Below are 16,810 nucleotides of genomic sequence, written 5' to 3' on the forward strand. Positions count from 1 at the left end.
CTGTAGTGATGCAGATTCTTGAGGCGCTGACGGGACTACTTTTTCCATCTCATTACTGCTGAGTGGTGACCATTAAGAAGATGAAAGGAGCAGAGGAAATGTCATTAGGCTGAGAGCAGCGCCGGCTGTGACGCTCATCCCCTTATACACACCCCTCGCCCCGCAGCAGATGCTGACTGTACCGGCTCAAGGGCCCTGCAAAAACTGCGCACCCCTCTCCAACACAGTGTGAACAGAGCCCAAGCCCACGGGCATTAAAGGGGTTGTCACGTCAGCAAATGCCATTGCTGTAGATGCAGTTAATACAAGGACTTACTAATGTATTGTGATTCTCCATATTGCTTCATTTTCTGTCTTGATTCATTTTTCCATCACATTTTATACACGGCTCGTTTCCATGGTTATGACCACCCTACAATACATCAGTGGTGGTCGTGCTTGCACACTGCGGGAATGCGCATAGGCTCGTGCCTTTTCCTATAGTGTGCAAGATAGAACAATGAATCCAGCCGGCAAAGGAGGCGATATGGAGAATCACAATGCATTGGTAAGAGCCTTGTAGTAACTGCATCTGCAGGGACATAACCCCTTTAATCTTCACCCCCCTGGGATCAGTCCAAGTCGCTGCGGTCCCCTTCTCCACCCAGGTGAAGCTCCATGATCTGCTCCTCACAGAGGATGTGACCCCCGGGGCCCCTTCCTCTAATGGAAAGAGGAAATGCATGATGTCAGTCCGAGGGAAAGGATGCAGAATTAACCCTTACAGCACCTGGGGGGTCCGGAAACAGCTGTTCTGCTGGAATCTCTGGACAGTCGCACCCGGTGTCCTGAACGCTCAATCATTGGCTGGGGGTCCCCACTGTCCCCCAAATCTGCTGCAGAGCTACTCTTACCCATCAGCCTGAATGTGTACCTCTGGTGCTCTTACCCATCAGCCTGCCGTACTGCTGCCTCCTGTCTGTGTACCTCTGGTGCTCTTACCCATCAGCCTGCCGTACTGCTGCCTCCTGTCTGTGTACTGTGCTCTTACCCATCAGCCTGCCATACTGGCACCTTCTGTCTGTGTACTGTGCTCTTACCCATCAGCCTGCCATACTGGCACCTTCTGTCTGTGTACTGTGCTCTTACCCATCAGCCTGCCATACTGGCACCTTCTGTCTGTGTACTGTGCTCTTACCCATCAGCCTGCCGTACTGCTGCCTCCTGTCTGTGTACTGTGCTCTTACCCATCAGCCTGCCATACTGCTGCCTCCTGTCTGTGTACTGTGCTCTTACCCATCAGCCTGCCATACTGGCACCTTCTGTCTGTGTACTGTGCTCTTACCCATCAGCCTGCCGTACTGCTGCCTCCTGTCTGTGTACTGTGCTCTTACCCATCAGCCTGCCATACTGCTGCCTCCTGTCTGTGTACTGTGCTCTTACCCATCAGCCTGCCATACTGGCACCTCCTGTCTGTGTACTGTGCTCTTACCCATCAGCCTGCCATACTGGCACCTTCTGTCTGTGTACTGTGCTCTTACCCATCAGCCTGCCGTACTGCTGCCTCCTGTCTGTGTACTGTGCTCTTACCCATCAGCCTGCCATACTGGCACCTTCTGTCTGTGTACTGTGCTCTTACCCATCAGCCTGCCATACTGCTGCCTCCTGTCTGTGTACTGTGCTCTTACCCATCAGTCTGCTGCTCTTTCTCACTGTAGTCACACAAAAAAATCTCAAAATTTAAGGTTTAGAAAACTTTATTAAAAATCAACATTTGGGCTCCGCTGATCGCTTGGGCTCAGCCCCCACAGAACTTCCCTTCTTCTCCACAGGAACCGCGGACTTCCAGCAGACCCCAGGGAGCAGACCCCCCTATCTCTAGCCGGCGGGGGAGGGGGAGCCTGCTCGTTTCTATCCTGTGTCCAACTTAGGAATTGTTCAGTGCAAAATTAATTGTAGATGGCGGCGCCCAACCCGTGCTCCTGGCGGACATTCATTGTAAGGGTCAGGGTCACGTGCAACATAAAGTACCAACAGCTTACAGGGTGCAATTCACAAGTGCAATTCTCACAGCAACCACATGGTGTCACTGTCCAGAGCAATACCCCAGCACACCTGCAGGGGGCGGCAGACACCACTCCTCCACTGCCCGGGGGGCAAGGGGCCTGATCCCATGTTAGCACCACGAAAAAGACTAAATAAAAATGTCCAAAACCAAGATGGCGGCAGATGGCGAGTGCTTACACCCATTCCTGCAGGGAACGCTTGCAGTATCGGAGAGATTTTGGGGCCCCCCTCCTGTGCATCTGAACAATGATGTAGATCAACCCCAGGATGCATAGCAGCAGTAGTAGTGGCACAATCACCATGGCAACACTGACCTCCTGGCTGTACTCATCAATATGGACAACCACATCCACATCGCGGCCAGTGTCCTCCCTGCTGACGCTCTCCTCATCCGTGTCCTGCTTTTCGGGCTCAACGTCAGGGTTAAATGGCGGCTGCTCTACATCTGGCCACCGGGGGGCAGCGTCTGGCTCTCTGAACACCTCCTCCTGGCAGCCCATGAAGTCCTTAAGTATGGACTTGGGGTACCCGGGCTCCGTCTTCAGCCGCTGGTTGTCAAACTTCCAGTACTTGGCTCCACGGTAGAAGTAAGTGTACGCTGCCGCAAGAAGAGATCGTGGTCACATGACAGTGAAGCTAGGACCCCTCCCCCGCAGAGTCATCACAGTTCCCATCACTACAGAGCGCCCCTCCCCCGCAGAGTCATCACAGTTCCCATCACTACAGAGCGCCCCTCCCCCGCAGTCCCCTCATTACAGTAAGTACAGTCTAGTATTTCAGGCCGAGGAGAGGATGACTGTAGGACAGGAGAATACAGTCTATTGCCCCCTGTTATCAGCCATTTCAGGGGGAGGATGACTGTAGGACAGGAGAATACAGTCTATTGCCCCCTGTTATCAGCCATTTCAGGGAGAGGATGACTGTAGGACAGGAGAATACCGTCTATTTCCCCTGTTATCAGCCATTTCAGAGGAGAGGATGACTGTAGGACAGGAGAATACAGTCTATTGCCCCCTGTTATCAGCCATTTCAGGGGAGAGGATGACTGTAGGACAGGAGAATACAGTCTATTGCCCCCTGTTATCAGCCATTTCAGGGGAGAGGATGACTGTAGGACAGGAGAATACAGTCTATTGCCTCCTGTTATCAGCCATTTCAGGGGAGAGGATGACTGTAGGACAGGAGAATACCGTCTATTTCCCCCTGTTATCAGCCATTTCAGAGGAGAGGATGACTGTAGGACAGGAGAATACAGTCTATTGCCCCCTGTTATCAGCCATTTCAGGGGAGAGGATGACTGTAGGACAGGAGAATACAGTCTATTGCCCCCTGTTATCAGCCATTTCAGGGGAGAGGATGACTGTAGGACAGGAGAATACAGTCTATTGCCTCCTGTTATCAGCCATTTCAGGGGAGAGGATGACTGTAGGACAGGAGAATACAGTCTATTGCCCCCTGTTATCAGCCATTTCAGGGGAGAGGGTGACTGTAGGACAGGAGAATACAGTCTATTGCTCCCTGGTATCAGCCATTTCAGGGGAGAGGATGACTGTAGGACAGGAGAATACAGTCTATTGCTCCCTGTTATCAGCCATTTCAGGGGAGAGGATGACTGTAGGACAGGAGAATACAGTCTATTGCTCCCTGTTATCAGCCATTTCAGAGGAGAGGATGACTGTAGGACAGGAGAATACAGTCTATTGCTCCCTGTTATCAGCCATTTCAGAGGAGAGGATGACTGTAGGACAGGAGAATACAGTCTATTGCCCCCTGTTATCAGCCATTTCAGGGGAGAGGGTGACTGTAGGACAGGAGAATACAGTCTATTGCTCCCTGGTATCAGCCATTTCAGGGGAGAGGATGACTGTAGGACAGGAGAATATAGTCTATTGCTCCCTGTTATCAGCCATTTCAGGGGAGAGGATGACTGTAGGACAGGAGAATACAGTCTATTGCCCCCTGTTATCAGCCATTTCAGGGGAGAGGATGACTGTAGGACAGGAGAATACAGTCTATTGCCCCCTGTTATCAGCCATTTCAGGGGAGAGGATGACTGTAGGACAGGAGAATACAGTCTATTTCCCCCTGTTATCAGCCATTTCAGGGGAGAGGATGACTGTAGGACAGGAGAATACAGTCTATTGCTCCCTGTTATCAGCCATTTCAGGGTAGAGGATGACTGTAGGACAGGAGAATACAGTCTATTGTCCCCTGTTATCAGCCATTTCAGGGGAGAGGATGACTGTAGGACAGGAGAATACAATCTATTGCCCCCTGTTATCAGCCATTTCAGGGGAGAGGATGACTGTAGGACAGGAGAATACAGTCTATTGCCCCTGTTATCAGCCATTTCATGGGGGAGGATGACTGTAGGACAGGAGAATACAGTCTATTGCTCCCTGTTATCTGCCATTTCAGGAGAGAGGATGACTGTAGGACAGGAGAATACAATCTATTGCCCCCTGTTATCAGCCATTTCAGGGGAGAGGACGACTGTAGGACAGGAGAATACAGTCTATTGCTCCTTGTTATCAGCCATTTCAGGGGAGAGGGTGACTGTAGGACAGGAGAATACAGTCTATTGCTCCCTGTTATCAGCCATTTTAGAGGGGAGGATGACTGTAGGACAGGAAAATACAGTCTATTGCTCCCTGTTATCAGCCATTTCAGGGGAGAGGATGACTGTAGGACAGGAGAATACAGTCTATTGCTCCCTGTTATCAGACATTTCAGGGGAGAGGATGACTGTAGGACAGGAGAATACAGTCTATTGCCCCCTGTTATCAGCCATTTCAGGGGAGAGGATGACTGTAGGACAGGAGAATACAGTCTATTGCTCCCTGTTATCAGCCATTTCAGGGGAGAGGATGACTGTAGGACAGGAGAATACAATCTATTGCCTCCTGTTATCAGCCATTTCAGGGGAGAGGATGACTGTAGGACAGGAGAATACAATCTATTGCTCCCTGTTATCAGCCATTTCAGGGGAGAGGATGACTGTAGGACAGGAGAATACAATCTATTGCCTCCTGTTATCAGCCATTTCAGGGGAGAGGATGACTGTAGGACAGGAGAATACAGTCTATTGCTCCCTGTTATCAGCCATTTCAGGGGAGAGGATGACTGTAGGACAGGAGAATACAGTCTATTGCCCCCTGTTATCAGCCATTTCAGGGGAGAGGATGACTGTAGGACAGGAGAATACAATCTATTGCCTCCTGTTATCAGCCATTTCAGGGGAGAGGATGACTGTAGGACAGAAGAATACAATCTATTGCCCCCTGTTATCAGCCATTTCAGGGGAGAGGATGACTGTAGGACAGGAGAATACAGTCTATTGCCCCCTGTTATCAGACATTTCAGAGGAGAGGATGACTGTAGGACAGGAGAATACAATCTATTGCCTCCTGTTATCAGCCATTTCAGGGGAGATGATGACTGTAGGACAGGAGAATACAGTCTATTGCCCCCTGTTATCAGCCATTTCAGGGGAGAGGATGACTGTAGGACAGGAGAATACAGTCTATTGCCCCCTGTTATCAGCCATTTCAGGGGAGAAGATGACTGTAGGACAGGAGAATACAATCTATTGCTCCCTGTTATCAGCCATTTCAGGGGAGAGGATGACTGTAGGACAGGAGAATACAGTCTATTGCCTCCTGTTATCAGCCATTTCAGGGGAGAGGATGACTGTAGGACAGGAGAATACAGTCTATTGCTCCCTGTTATCAGCCATTTCAGGGGAGAGGATGACTGTAGGACAGGAGAATACAGTCTATTGCCCCCTGTTATCAGCCATTTCAGGGGGGAGGATGACTGTAGGACAGGAGAATACAATCTATTGCCCCCTGTTATCAGCCATTTCAGGGGAGAGGATGACTGTAGGACAGGAGAATACAGTCTATTGCCCCCTGTTATCAGCCATTTCAGGGGAGAGGATGACTGTAGGACAGGAGAATACAGTCTATTGCTCCCTGTTATCAGCCATTTCAGGGGAGAGGATGACTGTAGGACAGGAGAATACAGTCTATTGCTCCCTGTTATCAGCCATTTCAGGGGAGAGGATGACTGTAGGACAGGAGAATACAATCTATTGCCCCCTGTTATCAGCCATTTCAGGGGGGAGGATGACTGTAGGACAGGAGAATACAGTCTATTGCCTCCTGTTATCAGCCATTTCAGGGGAGAGGATGACTGTAGGACAGGAGAATACAGTCTATTGCTCCCTGTTATCAGCCATTTCAGGGGAGAGGATGACTGTAGGACAGGAGAATACAGTCTATTGCCCCCTGTTATCAGCCATTTCAGAGGAGAGGATGACTGTAGGACAGGAGAATACAGTCTATTGCCCCCTGTTATCAGCCATTTCAGGGGAGAGGATGACTGTAGGACAGGAGAATACAATCTATTGCCCCTGTTATCAGCCATTTCAGGGGAGAGGATGACTGTAGGACAGGAGAATACAATCTATTGCCTCCTGTTATCAGCCATTTCAGGGGAGAGGATGACTGTAGGACAGGAGAATACAGTCTATTGCCCCCTGTTATCAGACATTTCAGAGGAGAGGATGACTGTAGGACAGGAGAATACAATCTATTGCCTCCTGTTATCAGCCATTTCAGGGGAGATGATGACTGTAGGACAGGAGAATACAGTCTATTGCCCCCTGTTATCAGCCATTTCAGGGGAGAGGATGACTGTAGGACAGGAGAATACAGTCTATTGCCCCCTGTTATCAGCCATTTCAGGGGAGAAGATGACTGTAGGACAGGAGAATACAATCTATTGCTCCCTGTTATCAGCCATTTCAGGGGAGAGGATGACTGTAGGACAGGAGAATACAGTCTATTGCCTCCTGTTATCAGCCATTTCAGGGGAGAGGATGACTGTAGGACAGGAGAATACAGTCTATTGCTCCCTGTTATCAGCCATTTCAGGGGAGAGGATGACTGTAGGACAGGAGAATACAGTCTATTGCCTCCTGTTATCAGCCATTTCAGGGGAGAGGATGACTGTAGGACAGGAGAATACAGTCTATTGCCCCCTGTTATCAGCCATTTCAGGGGAGAAGATGACTGTAGGACAGGAGAATACAATCTATTGCTCCCTGTTATCAGCCATTTCAGGGGAGAGGATGACTGTAGGACAGGAGAATACAGTCTATTGCCTCCTGTTATCAGCCATTTCAGGGGAGAGGATGACTGTAGGACAGGAGAATACAGTCTATTGCTCCCTGTTATCAGCCATTTCAGGGGAGAGGATGACTGTAGGACAGGAGAATACAGTCTATTGCCCCCTGTTATCAGCCATTTCAGGGGGGAGGATGACTGTAGGACAGGAGAATACAATCTATTGCTCCCTGTTATCAGCCATTTCAGGGGAGAGGATGACTGTAGGACAGGAGAATACAGTCTATTGCCCCCTGTTATCAGCCATTTCAGGGGAGAGGATGACTGTAGGACAGGAGAATACAGTCTATTGCCTCCTGTTATCAGCCATTTCAGGGGAGAGGATGACTGTAGGACAGGAGAATACAGTCTATTGCCTCCTGTTATCAGCCATTTCAGGGGAGAGGATGACTGTAGGACAGGAGAATACAGTCTATTACTCCCTGTTATCAGCCATTTCAGGGGAGAGGATGACTGTAGGACAGGAGAATACAGTCTATTGCTCCCTGTTATCGGCCATTTCAGGGGAGAGGATGACTGTAGGACAGGAGAATACAGTCTATTGCTCCCTGTTATCAGCCATTTCAGGGGAGAGGATGACTGTAGGACAGGAGAATACAGTCTATTGCTCCCTGTTATCAGCCATTTCAGGGGAGAGGATGACTGTAGGACAGGAGAATACAGTCTATTGCTCCCTGTTATCAGCCATTTCAGGGGAGAGGATGACTGTAGGACAGGAGAATACAGTCTATTGCCCCCTGTTATCAGCCATTTCAGAGGAGAGGATGACTGTAGGACAGGAGAATACAGTCTATTGCCCCCTGTTATCAGCCATTTCAGGGGAGAGGATGACTGTAGGACAGGAGAATACAGTCTATTGCTCCCTGTTATCAGCCATGTCAGGGGGGGGGGGGGGGGGCAGTGCTCTTCAGTAGATAAGTGACCCTTTCCCTCTGTGGACAGGACTCCCATGATGTCATACTCACATGTATCTGAGCTGAGGAAGGCGCCTTTTGGGGTGTCTGGGATCCCGGCCCAGACCTTTATGGATTTGGGGTAACCTGTGTCCACAGAGCGAGTCTCCTCATTGAAACGCCAGTAACTAGAGGAGAGCGGAGAGATTATATGGGGTAGCACGGCAGGGGCGGAGTTAGTCATGAGTGGGTGGGCAGGAGGCGGGGTTAATATATTTTCTGAAGATGCTGGCAGCGGGCATGACTAACATGGATAATCCCTCTAATGAGGAGGGGGTCACACAGTTTGCTGGCTCCTGAATGACCAAGATGGGGGCTTCCTCTCCATTTCCTGTTTTCTAATGTCTTCACGCCCCGTCACTCTGTATGGGGACATCCTCAGGAGCTGCACCCCCATATTACCACACTGTGCCCCCTTGTTTCTGCACTGGGCTCGGCTATTTATTTCCAGCAATGGTTTGGAACCCCCAGATCCCCATTCTTGTGTGGGGGATGGGTGAACCCCGTCTTACCTGTCTCCCCGGAAGAAGTAGGTGTGTCCGGTGGGCTCCCACCATATAGCCGTGTCAATCCTGTCGTAGGGGAGGCCGTACCCCAAGGTGCTCAGCGGCTGCGGATACCCCAGCTCTAGATTGGCCTCGCGGAAGAGCCAGTATTTATCCCCTGCCAATCAACAGATGTTTATAATCACATGTCCACACCCCCAAAGTGACTCCGCCTCCTGCACCCCCCACACTCACCTTTAAAAAAGACAAACTTCCCATCATGCCTTTCGTATACAGCACTTATGTTAGCCGGAAGTCCCCTCCAAAAATGGCCGATCGGCATGGGGTAGTTATCCAAGACCCGGTTATGGCGCACTCTCCAGAACCAGGCGCCCTGTGCAAGAACACAGCACCATCAGCGGACCGCGGGGGAGGGGCCGTCACGTATGGTGGAACGGAGAATTCTGGGGTTGACAGTGATGTCAGCACTGAGTGCGGGAGGGTGATGTCAGCACTGAGTGGGGGAGGGTGATGTCATGGTGATGTCAGCACTGAGTGGGGGAGGGTGATGTCATGGTGATGTCAGCACTGAGTGGGGGAGGGCGATGTCAGCACTGAGTGGGGGAGGGCGATGTCAGCACTGAGCGGGGGAGGGCGATGTCAGCACTGAGCGGGGGAGGGCGATGTCAGCACTGAGCGGGGGAGGGCGATGTCAGCACTGAGCGGGGGAGGGCGATGTCAGCACTGAGCGGGGGAGGGCGATGTCAGCACTGAGCGGGGGAGGGCGATGTCAGCACTGAGCGGGGGAGGGCGATGTCAGCACTGAGCGGGGGAGGGCGATGTCAGCACTGAGCGGGGGAGGGCGATGTCAGCACTGAGCGGGGGAGGGCGATGTCAGCACTGAGCGGGGGAGGGCGATGTCAGCACTGAGCGGGGGAGGGCGATGTCAGCACTGAGCGGGGGAGGGCGATGTCAGCACTGAGCGGGGGAGGGCGATGTCAGCACTGAGCGGGGGAGGGCGATGTCAGCACTGAGCGGGGGAGGGCGATGTCAGCACTGAGCGGGGGAGGGCGATGTCAGCACTGAGCGGGGGAGGGCGATGTCAGCACTGAGCGGGGGAGGGCGATGTCAGCACTGAGCGGGGGAGGGCGATGTCAGCACTGAGCGGGGGAGGGCGATGTCAGCACTGAGCGGGGGAGGGCGATGTCAGCACTGAGCGGGGGAGGGCGATGTCAGCACTGAGCGGGGGAGGGCGATGTCAGCACTGAGCGGGGGAGGGCGATGTCAGCACTGAGCGGGGGAGGGCGATGTCAGCACTGAGCGGGGGAGGGCGATGTCAGCACTGAGCGGGGGAGGGCGATGTCAGCACTGAGCGGGGGAGGGCGATGTCAGCACTGAGCGGGGGAGGGCGATGTCAGCACTGAGCGGGGGAGGGCGATGTCAGCACTGAGCGGGGGAGGGCGATGTCAGCACTGAGCGGGGGAGGGCGATGTCAGCACTGAGCGGGGGAGGGCGATGTCAGCACTGAGCGGGGGAGGGCGATGTCAGCACTGAGCGGGGGAGGGCGATGTCAGCACTGAGCGGGGGAGGGCGATGTCAGCACTGAGCGGGGGAGGGCGATGTCAGCACTGAGCGGGGGAGGGCGATGTCAGCACTGAGCGGGGGAGGGCGATGTCAGCACTGAGCGGGGGAGGGCGATGTCAGCACTGAGCGGGGGAGGGTGATGTCAGCACTGAGCGGGGGAGGGTGATGTCATAGTGATGTCAGCACTGAGCGGGGGAGGGCGATGTCATACGGATGTCAGCACTGAGCGGGGGAGGGCGATGTCATACGGATGTCAGCACTGAGTGGGGGAGGGCGATGTCATAGTGATGTCAGCACTGAGCGGGGGAGGGTGATGTCATAGTGATGTCAGCACTGAGCGGGGGAGGGCGATGTCATACGGATGTCAGCACTGAGTGGGGGAGGGCGATGTCATAGTGATGTCAGCACTGAGCGGGGGAGGGTGATGTCATAGTGATGTCAGCTCTGAGCGGGGGAGGGCGATGTCAGTGATGTCAGCACTGAGCGGGGGAGGGCGATGTCAGCACTGAGCGGGGGAGGGCGAGGTCGTAGTGATGTCAGCACTGAGTGCGGGAGGGTGATGTCAGCACTGAGCGGGGGAGGGCGAGGTCGTAGTGATGTCAGCACTGAGTGGGGGAGGGTGATGTCATAGTGATGTCAGCACTGAGCGGGGGAGGGTGATGTCATAGTGATGTCAGTACTGAGTCGGGGAGGGTGATGTCATAGTGATGTCAGCACTGAGCGGGGGAGGGTGATGTCATAGTGATGTCAGCACTGAGCGGGGGAGGGTGATGTCATAGTGATGTCAGCACTGAGCGGGGGAGGGTGATGTCATAGTGATGTCAGCACTGAGTCGGGGAGGGCGATGTCATAGTGATGTCAGCACTGAGTCGGGGAGGGTGATGTCATAGTGATGTCAGAACTGAGCGGGGGAGGGTGATGTCATAGTGATGTCAGAACTGAGCGGGGGAGGGTGATGTCATCGTGATGTCAGAACTGAGTCGGGGAGGGTGATGTCATCGTGATGTCAGAACTGAGCGGGGGAGGGTGATGTCAGCACTAAGTGCGGGAGGGTGATGTCATAGTGATGTCAGCACTGAGTCGGGGAGGGTGATGTCATCGTGATGTCAGAACTGAGCGGGGGAGGGTGATGTCATCGTGATGTCAGAACTGAGTCGGGGAGGGTGATGTCATCGTGATGTCAGAACTGAGTCGGGGAGGGTGATGTCATCGTGATGTCAGAACTGAGCGGGGGAGGGTGATGTCATAGTGATGTCAGCACTGAGTGGGGGAAGGCGATGTCAGCACTGAGCGGGGGAGGGCGATGTCAGCACCGAGTGGGGGAGGGCGATGTCATAGTGATGTCAGCACTGAGCAGGGGAGGGTGATGTCATACGGATGTCAGCACTGAGTGGGGGAGGGCGATGTCATAGTGATGTCAGCACTGAGCGGGGGAGGGCGATGTCAGCACTGAGCAGGGGAGGGTGATGTCATAGTGATGTCAGCACTGAGCGGGGGAGGGTGATGTCATAGTGATGTCAGCACTGAGCGGGGGAGGGCGATGTCAGCACTGAGCGGGGGAGGGCGATGTCATACGGATGTCAGCACTGAGTGGGGGAGGGCGATGTCATAGTGATGTCAGCACTGAGCAGGGGAGGGTGATGTCATACGGATGTCAGCACTGAGTGGGGGAGGGCGATGTCATAGTGATGTCAGCACTGAGCGGGGGAGGGTGATGTCATAGTGATGTCAGCACTGAGCGGGGGAGGGCGATGTCAGTGATGTCAGCACTAAGCGGGGGAGGGCGAGGTCAGTGATGTCAGCACTAAGCGGGGGAGGGCGAGGTCAGTGATGTCAGCACTAAGCGGGGGAGGGTGATGTCATAGTGATGTCAGCACTGAGCGGGGGAGGGCGATGTCAGTGATGTCAGCACTGAGCGGGGGAGGGCGAGGTCATAGCGATGTCAGCACTGAGCGGGGGAGGGCGAGGTCGTAGTGATGTCAGCACTGAGTGGGGGAGGGTGATGTCAGCACTGAGCGGGGGAGGGCGAGGTCATAGCGATGTCAGCACTGAGCGGGGGAGGGCGAGGTCGTAGTGATGTCAGCACTGAGTGGGGGAGGGTGATGTCAGCACCGAGTGGGGGAGGGGAGCGGTACTAGATCTCAGGATTCCCTTACCTTGAAGACAAACATCTCTCCTCGCAGGACGGTCACCGCATCAAAGTTGCCCTCGCAGATATTAGGGCCATATTGGTCAGGACCAGAGGGGTGTCTAGGAGGGGCATTTCCAGGCCGCTCTGGTTTGCCCCCTGGGGGTGGCTTTGGAGGCCTCCTGTCAGGGTGGCCTGCAGTGGGAACAGGAGACGGGGTGCTCGGTGCCTCGTTGCTCGGGCTCCCTGCACAGATAAGAGACACGGCTGCTCAGCGGCCCTGGGGAAGGTGATGGGGCAGGAGCCTGGAGGATCATGGGAAAGGGCAACAGGGTGAGTGGGGGGAGGAGGGGATACGACATAGGGGCAATAATGGGGGGTGAGGGAATTGTGGTGCAGGCAGAGTGGGGGTCCTCACCGTACAGCTGCTGGATTCCTCGCTGGTCGTCTTCGGGCAGCTGGAAGTTTTCCGTGTCCATCCACTGGTAGAACGGCGCCATGATGGCGGTGGGGTTATTAGAGTGCTCCAGCCCCAGGGAGTGTCCGAGCTCATGGACCGCCACTAGGAAGAGGTGATTCCCTGAGGAGGCGACAGTGGCGGTTACCCCACGCCCGGCCGAGGTTACCCCCCCGTTAACCCTTCTGACCCCCCCTCACCTGACAGATCGCTGTTGTCCACTGTCCAAGGTTCTTCTAGGTCAAAATGAGCATCGCCGCCCATGCCCGGTCCGGGAAAGTAGGCGTGCGCCAGAAAGCCGCCGGGACCATCGAAGGGCGAACTGTCACCATGGAAGCCGGAGGCAAATAGGATGAGGATGTCGGGGGCAGTGGCCGGGCGTTGGCGCAGAGTCTCATATGGGATCTCCGAGAAGGTCAGCGGTGTTACGCCCGACCACACGGCAAAGGCTTTACGGATGGCGTCCAGCGAGTTATAGGCGCCGAGCCGCGGAGAGTGATTCTGTACACTGCGGGGAGAGCGCGACCTCAGAGGACGGGACACACACGTAAAGCCCCCCCGCTATACACACACATATACCTCCCGGCACTGGGAGCCTGGGGCCCTGTGATAGCAGTCCGGGGCCCGGTGCTCACCTGTACGACAGCTGCAGCTGGCTCCACTTGCGTCCAGTGTGTGCGTAACGTCTCCTCCGCAGGCTGGACTTGACTTTGCTGCCAAACTGGTCGGGGACCCCACAGCGCGGCTTCTGCATCCACCTGTCCGGGGGCCACAGTCATTACATACATGGCGGTGGTGGTGGGCCCATCATTATATACACGGGGTGGGGGGGGGGGGGGGGGGGGAGACACAGTCCTATACATGGTGTACGGTCACATACACAGGGGTACCCCACACCATACAGTGAGTGAGGTGCCCCTCCCTGTGATGGCGCCTCTTTGTGGCCGTACATGCCCCACAGCTACGTGGCCCTTACTCTCTAGTGGTCTGGTCCATCTCCCCCGTCACTGGGATCCCGTAGAACTGCTGCATTTCAGAGATGGCGGAGGAGAAGATCTGAGCGGAGCGCAGGGTGGACATCTGACGGTTGGCCGGGGGCAGGTAGCCATAGAGCCGCAGCCAAGCCTGGAGGAAGAAGACAGCATGTCAGACGGTACCAGGAGCTCGCCGAAACCCGCCCCATCCTCTTCCCCGTACAGAGGAACATCAACCCGCATCCAGCTCCCCACACCCCGCCTGCACACTGCTGCTCCCCGCACCCCATCAACACCCCACCTGCACACTGCTGCTCCCCGCACCCCATCAACACCCCACCTGCACACTGCTGCTCCCCGCACCCCATCAACACCCCACCTGCACACTGCTGCTCCCCGCACCCCGCCTGCACACTGCTGCTCCCCACACCCCATCCGCACCCCGCCTGCACACTGCTGCTCCCAGCACCCCGCCTGCACACTGCTGCTCCCCACACCCCATCCGCACCCCGCCTGCACACTGCTGCTCCCAGCACCCCGCCTGCACACTGCTGCTCCCAGCACCCCGCCTGCACACTGCTGCTCCCAGCACCCCGCCTGCACACTGCTGCTCCCAGCACCCCATCCGCACCCCGCCTGCACACTGCTGCTCCCAGCAGCCCGCCTGCACACTGCTGTTCCCAGCACCCCGCCTGCACACTGCTGCTCCCAGCACCCCGCCTGCACACTGCTGTTTCCCGCACCCCATCCGCATCCCGCCTGCACACTGCTGCTCCCAGCACCCCGCCTGCACACTGCTGTTTCCCGCACCCCATCCGCATCCCGCCTGCACACTGCTGCTCCCCGCACCCCGCCTGCACACTGCTGCTCCCCACACCCCATCCACACCCCACCTGCACACTGCTGCTCCCCCGCACCCCGCCTGCACACTGCTGCTCCCCGCCTGCCCACTGCTGCTCCCCGCACCCCGCCTGCCCACTGCTGCTCCCCGCTCCCCATCCGCACCCCGCCTGCACACTGCTGTTCCCAGCACCCCATCCGCACCCCGCCTGCACACTGCTGCTCCCCACACCCCATCCGCACCCCGCCTGCACACTGCTGCTCCCCGCACCCCGCCTGCACACTGCTGCTCCCAGCACCCCATCCGCACACTGCTGCTCCCCGCCTGCACAATGCTGCTCCCCGCACCCAGCCTGCACACTGCTGCTCCCCACACCCCATCCGCACCCCGCCTGCACACTGTTGCAGATCTCACTGTGACTGGAGAGATTAGATCCGGGTGTAACTGGCAGCAGGAAGAGGAGCCCAGAGCACCCAGGGGCCCCTGCAACCATGTAGTGTTGGCCCCCTTTAGTCAAGTGAGTGAACTGTTTCTCCCAAACCCCACAGAGATGAAGAAGAAGAGTTTTCAGCCCTGTGAACAAACTGCTGATGACAGATCCGGCGGGGTTCAGCGAAAACGCTTCCGTTACTGATAATACAACCGTCTGCGTCTGTTCGGAACGGATCCGGTTGTATTATCTTTAACATTGCCAAGACGGATCCGTTTTTTATTGTGTCAAAATTAAAAGGGGTTCTGCAGTTCTTCTAAACTGACGATCTATCCTCTGGATAGATCATCAGCATCTGATCGGCGAGGGTCCGACACCCGGGACCCCCGCCGATCAGCTGTTTGAGAAGGCAGCGGCGCTCCACGAACGCTGCGGCCTTCTCTCGGTTTCCCTCAGGCCCAGTGACGTCACCGCTTGTATCACTGGCCTGGGCGGGGCTAAGCTCTGTTCACTTGAATGGAGCTCCGCTGCCTTCTCACACAGCTGATCGGCAGGGGTCCCGGGTGTCGGACCCTCGCCGATCAGATGCTGATGATCTATCCAGAGGATAGATCGTCAGTTTAAAAGAACTGTAGAACCCCTTTAAACCGATCCCCGCCCATAGACTTGCATTGCGGGTCAGGACGTCTTGCTCTGCATCCCATGACGGAAAGAAAACCACAGCACGCTGCTCTCCGGTATGAGAACGGAACGCATTCTGGTGACTCCGTTCTGTTCAGTTACGTTTCGTCCCCATTGACAATGAATGGAAGCGTTTTTTTTCCGGTATTGAGCCCCTATGATGGATCGCAATACCGGAAAACGAAAACGCTAGTGTGAAAATAGCCTAAACAACTGCTGATGACGGATCCTGACAGGTAACAGTTTCACCCCCACATTAATGCCTGCGGACCCCACTACACTGGGCTGGGGGGCGTCCTCTCGATGTCTGGAGGGGTCTGATTGCTGATGACGGATCCTGTTCCTGCTCCGGACACTGGCGGCGCTACCTCCCCAGGGTCACCGCAGACTGAGGGGCCAATGAGAAGCCTATAGCAGCCGGTACCTCTGCCCGAGACTCGTCGTCGCCGCCGGCCGTGCATCCGTGACAGCAGAGGAGGACGAGGCTCCATCCCAGCAGCAGCCCCCGGCCAGCATTCCCCCCGCCGTCCGCCATGTCCTTCTCCGCTTTGTTTTGCTCTTTGTCGGGCGGATGTGGCGACGTTCCCGCTCTCAGGGCCTTGATCCCCCCGGACAGCCGGCCTCCTCCATGGGAGCGCCCCGAGCAGCACCTCCGGCTCACAACGCGCCCCGGGGCCTGCACCGACGAGCCCCGCCCCGCAGCCACACCCCTGAGCCCCGCCCCGCTCTAGAGCCCCGCCCTTCTCTAGAGCGGACGCCGGCGGCGTGATGCTTCCGCCACCTAGCGGTGATCCCGGGCGCGGCCTTTCCCGCAGCGCTGCGGCAGTCACCTTACGGGCATGTTCAGACAGGGGACTGAGTGTGGGGTTCCGCGGCGGAATCCACGCTGAAAGCGCCTCCCACTGTTTTCAATGGTAGGCTGCACCCCAGTTCTTGTGGCCTAAGGTTTTCAAGACCATATTCGTGGCGCGGTTACGGCATGAACGCACGAAAAGCCGCAGCCGGTATTCAGGGGAGGTAACGCATGGAAACCCACGGCCGG

The 16,810-nt window shown here is 55.8% G+C and overlaps 1 protein-coding gene across 1 annotated transcript; it reads right to left on the reverse strand.

Moving 5' to 3' along the window:
• Positions 1-1,718: 1,718 nt before the first annotated feature.
• Positions 1,719-16,477, reverse strand: MMP15 (matrix metallopeptidase 15). Its single transcript, XM_040410007.1, has 10 exons — positions 16,193-16,477; positions 13,819-13,967; positions 13,478-13,600; positions 13,043-13,350; positions 12,804-12,965; positions 12,414-12,631; positions 8,929-9,067; positions 8,701-8,851; positions 8,201-8,316; positions 1,719-2,644 (listed from the first exon to the last, which is right to left on the reverse strand). The coding sequence occupies exons 1-10, from the start codon at positions 16,301-16,303 to the stop codon at positions 2,220-2,222; spliced, it is 1,902 nt and encodes a 633-aa protein (XP_040265941.1). The 5' UTR covers positions 16,304-16,477; the 3' UTR covers positions 1,719-2,219.
• Between the last annotated feature and the right edge of the window lie 333 nt (positions 16,478-16,810).

Source organism: Bufo bufo, chromosome 10, assembly GCF_905171765.1.
Source record: "Bufo bufo chromosome 10, aBufBuf1.1, whole genome shotgun sequence".
Lineage (NCBI taxonomy): Eukaryota > Metazoa > Chordata > Amphibia > Anura > Bufonidae > Bufo > Bufo bufo.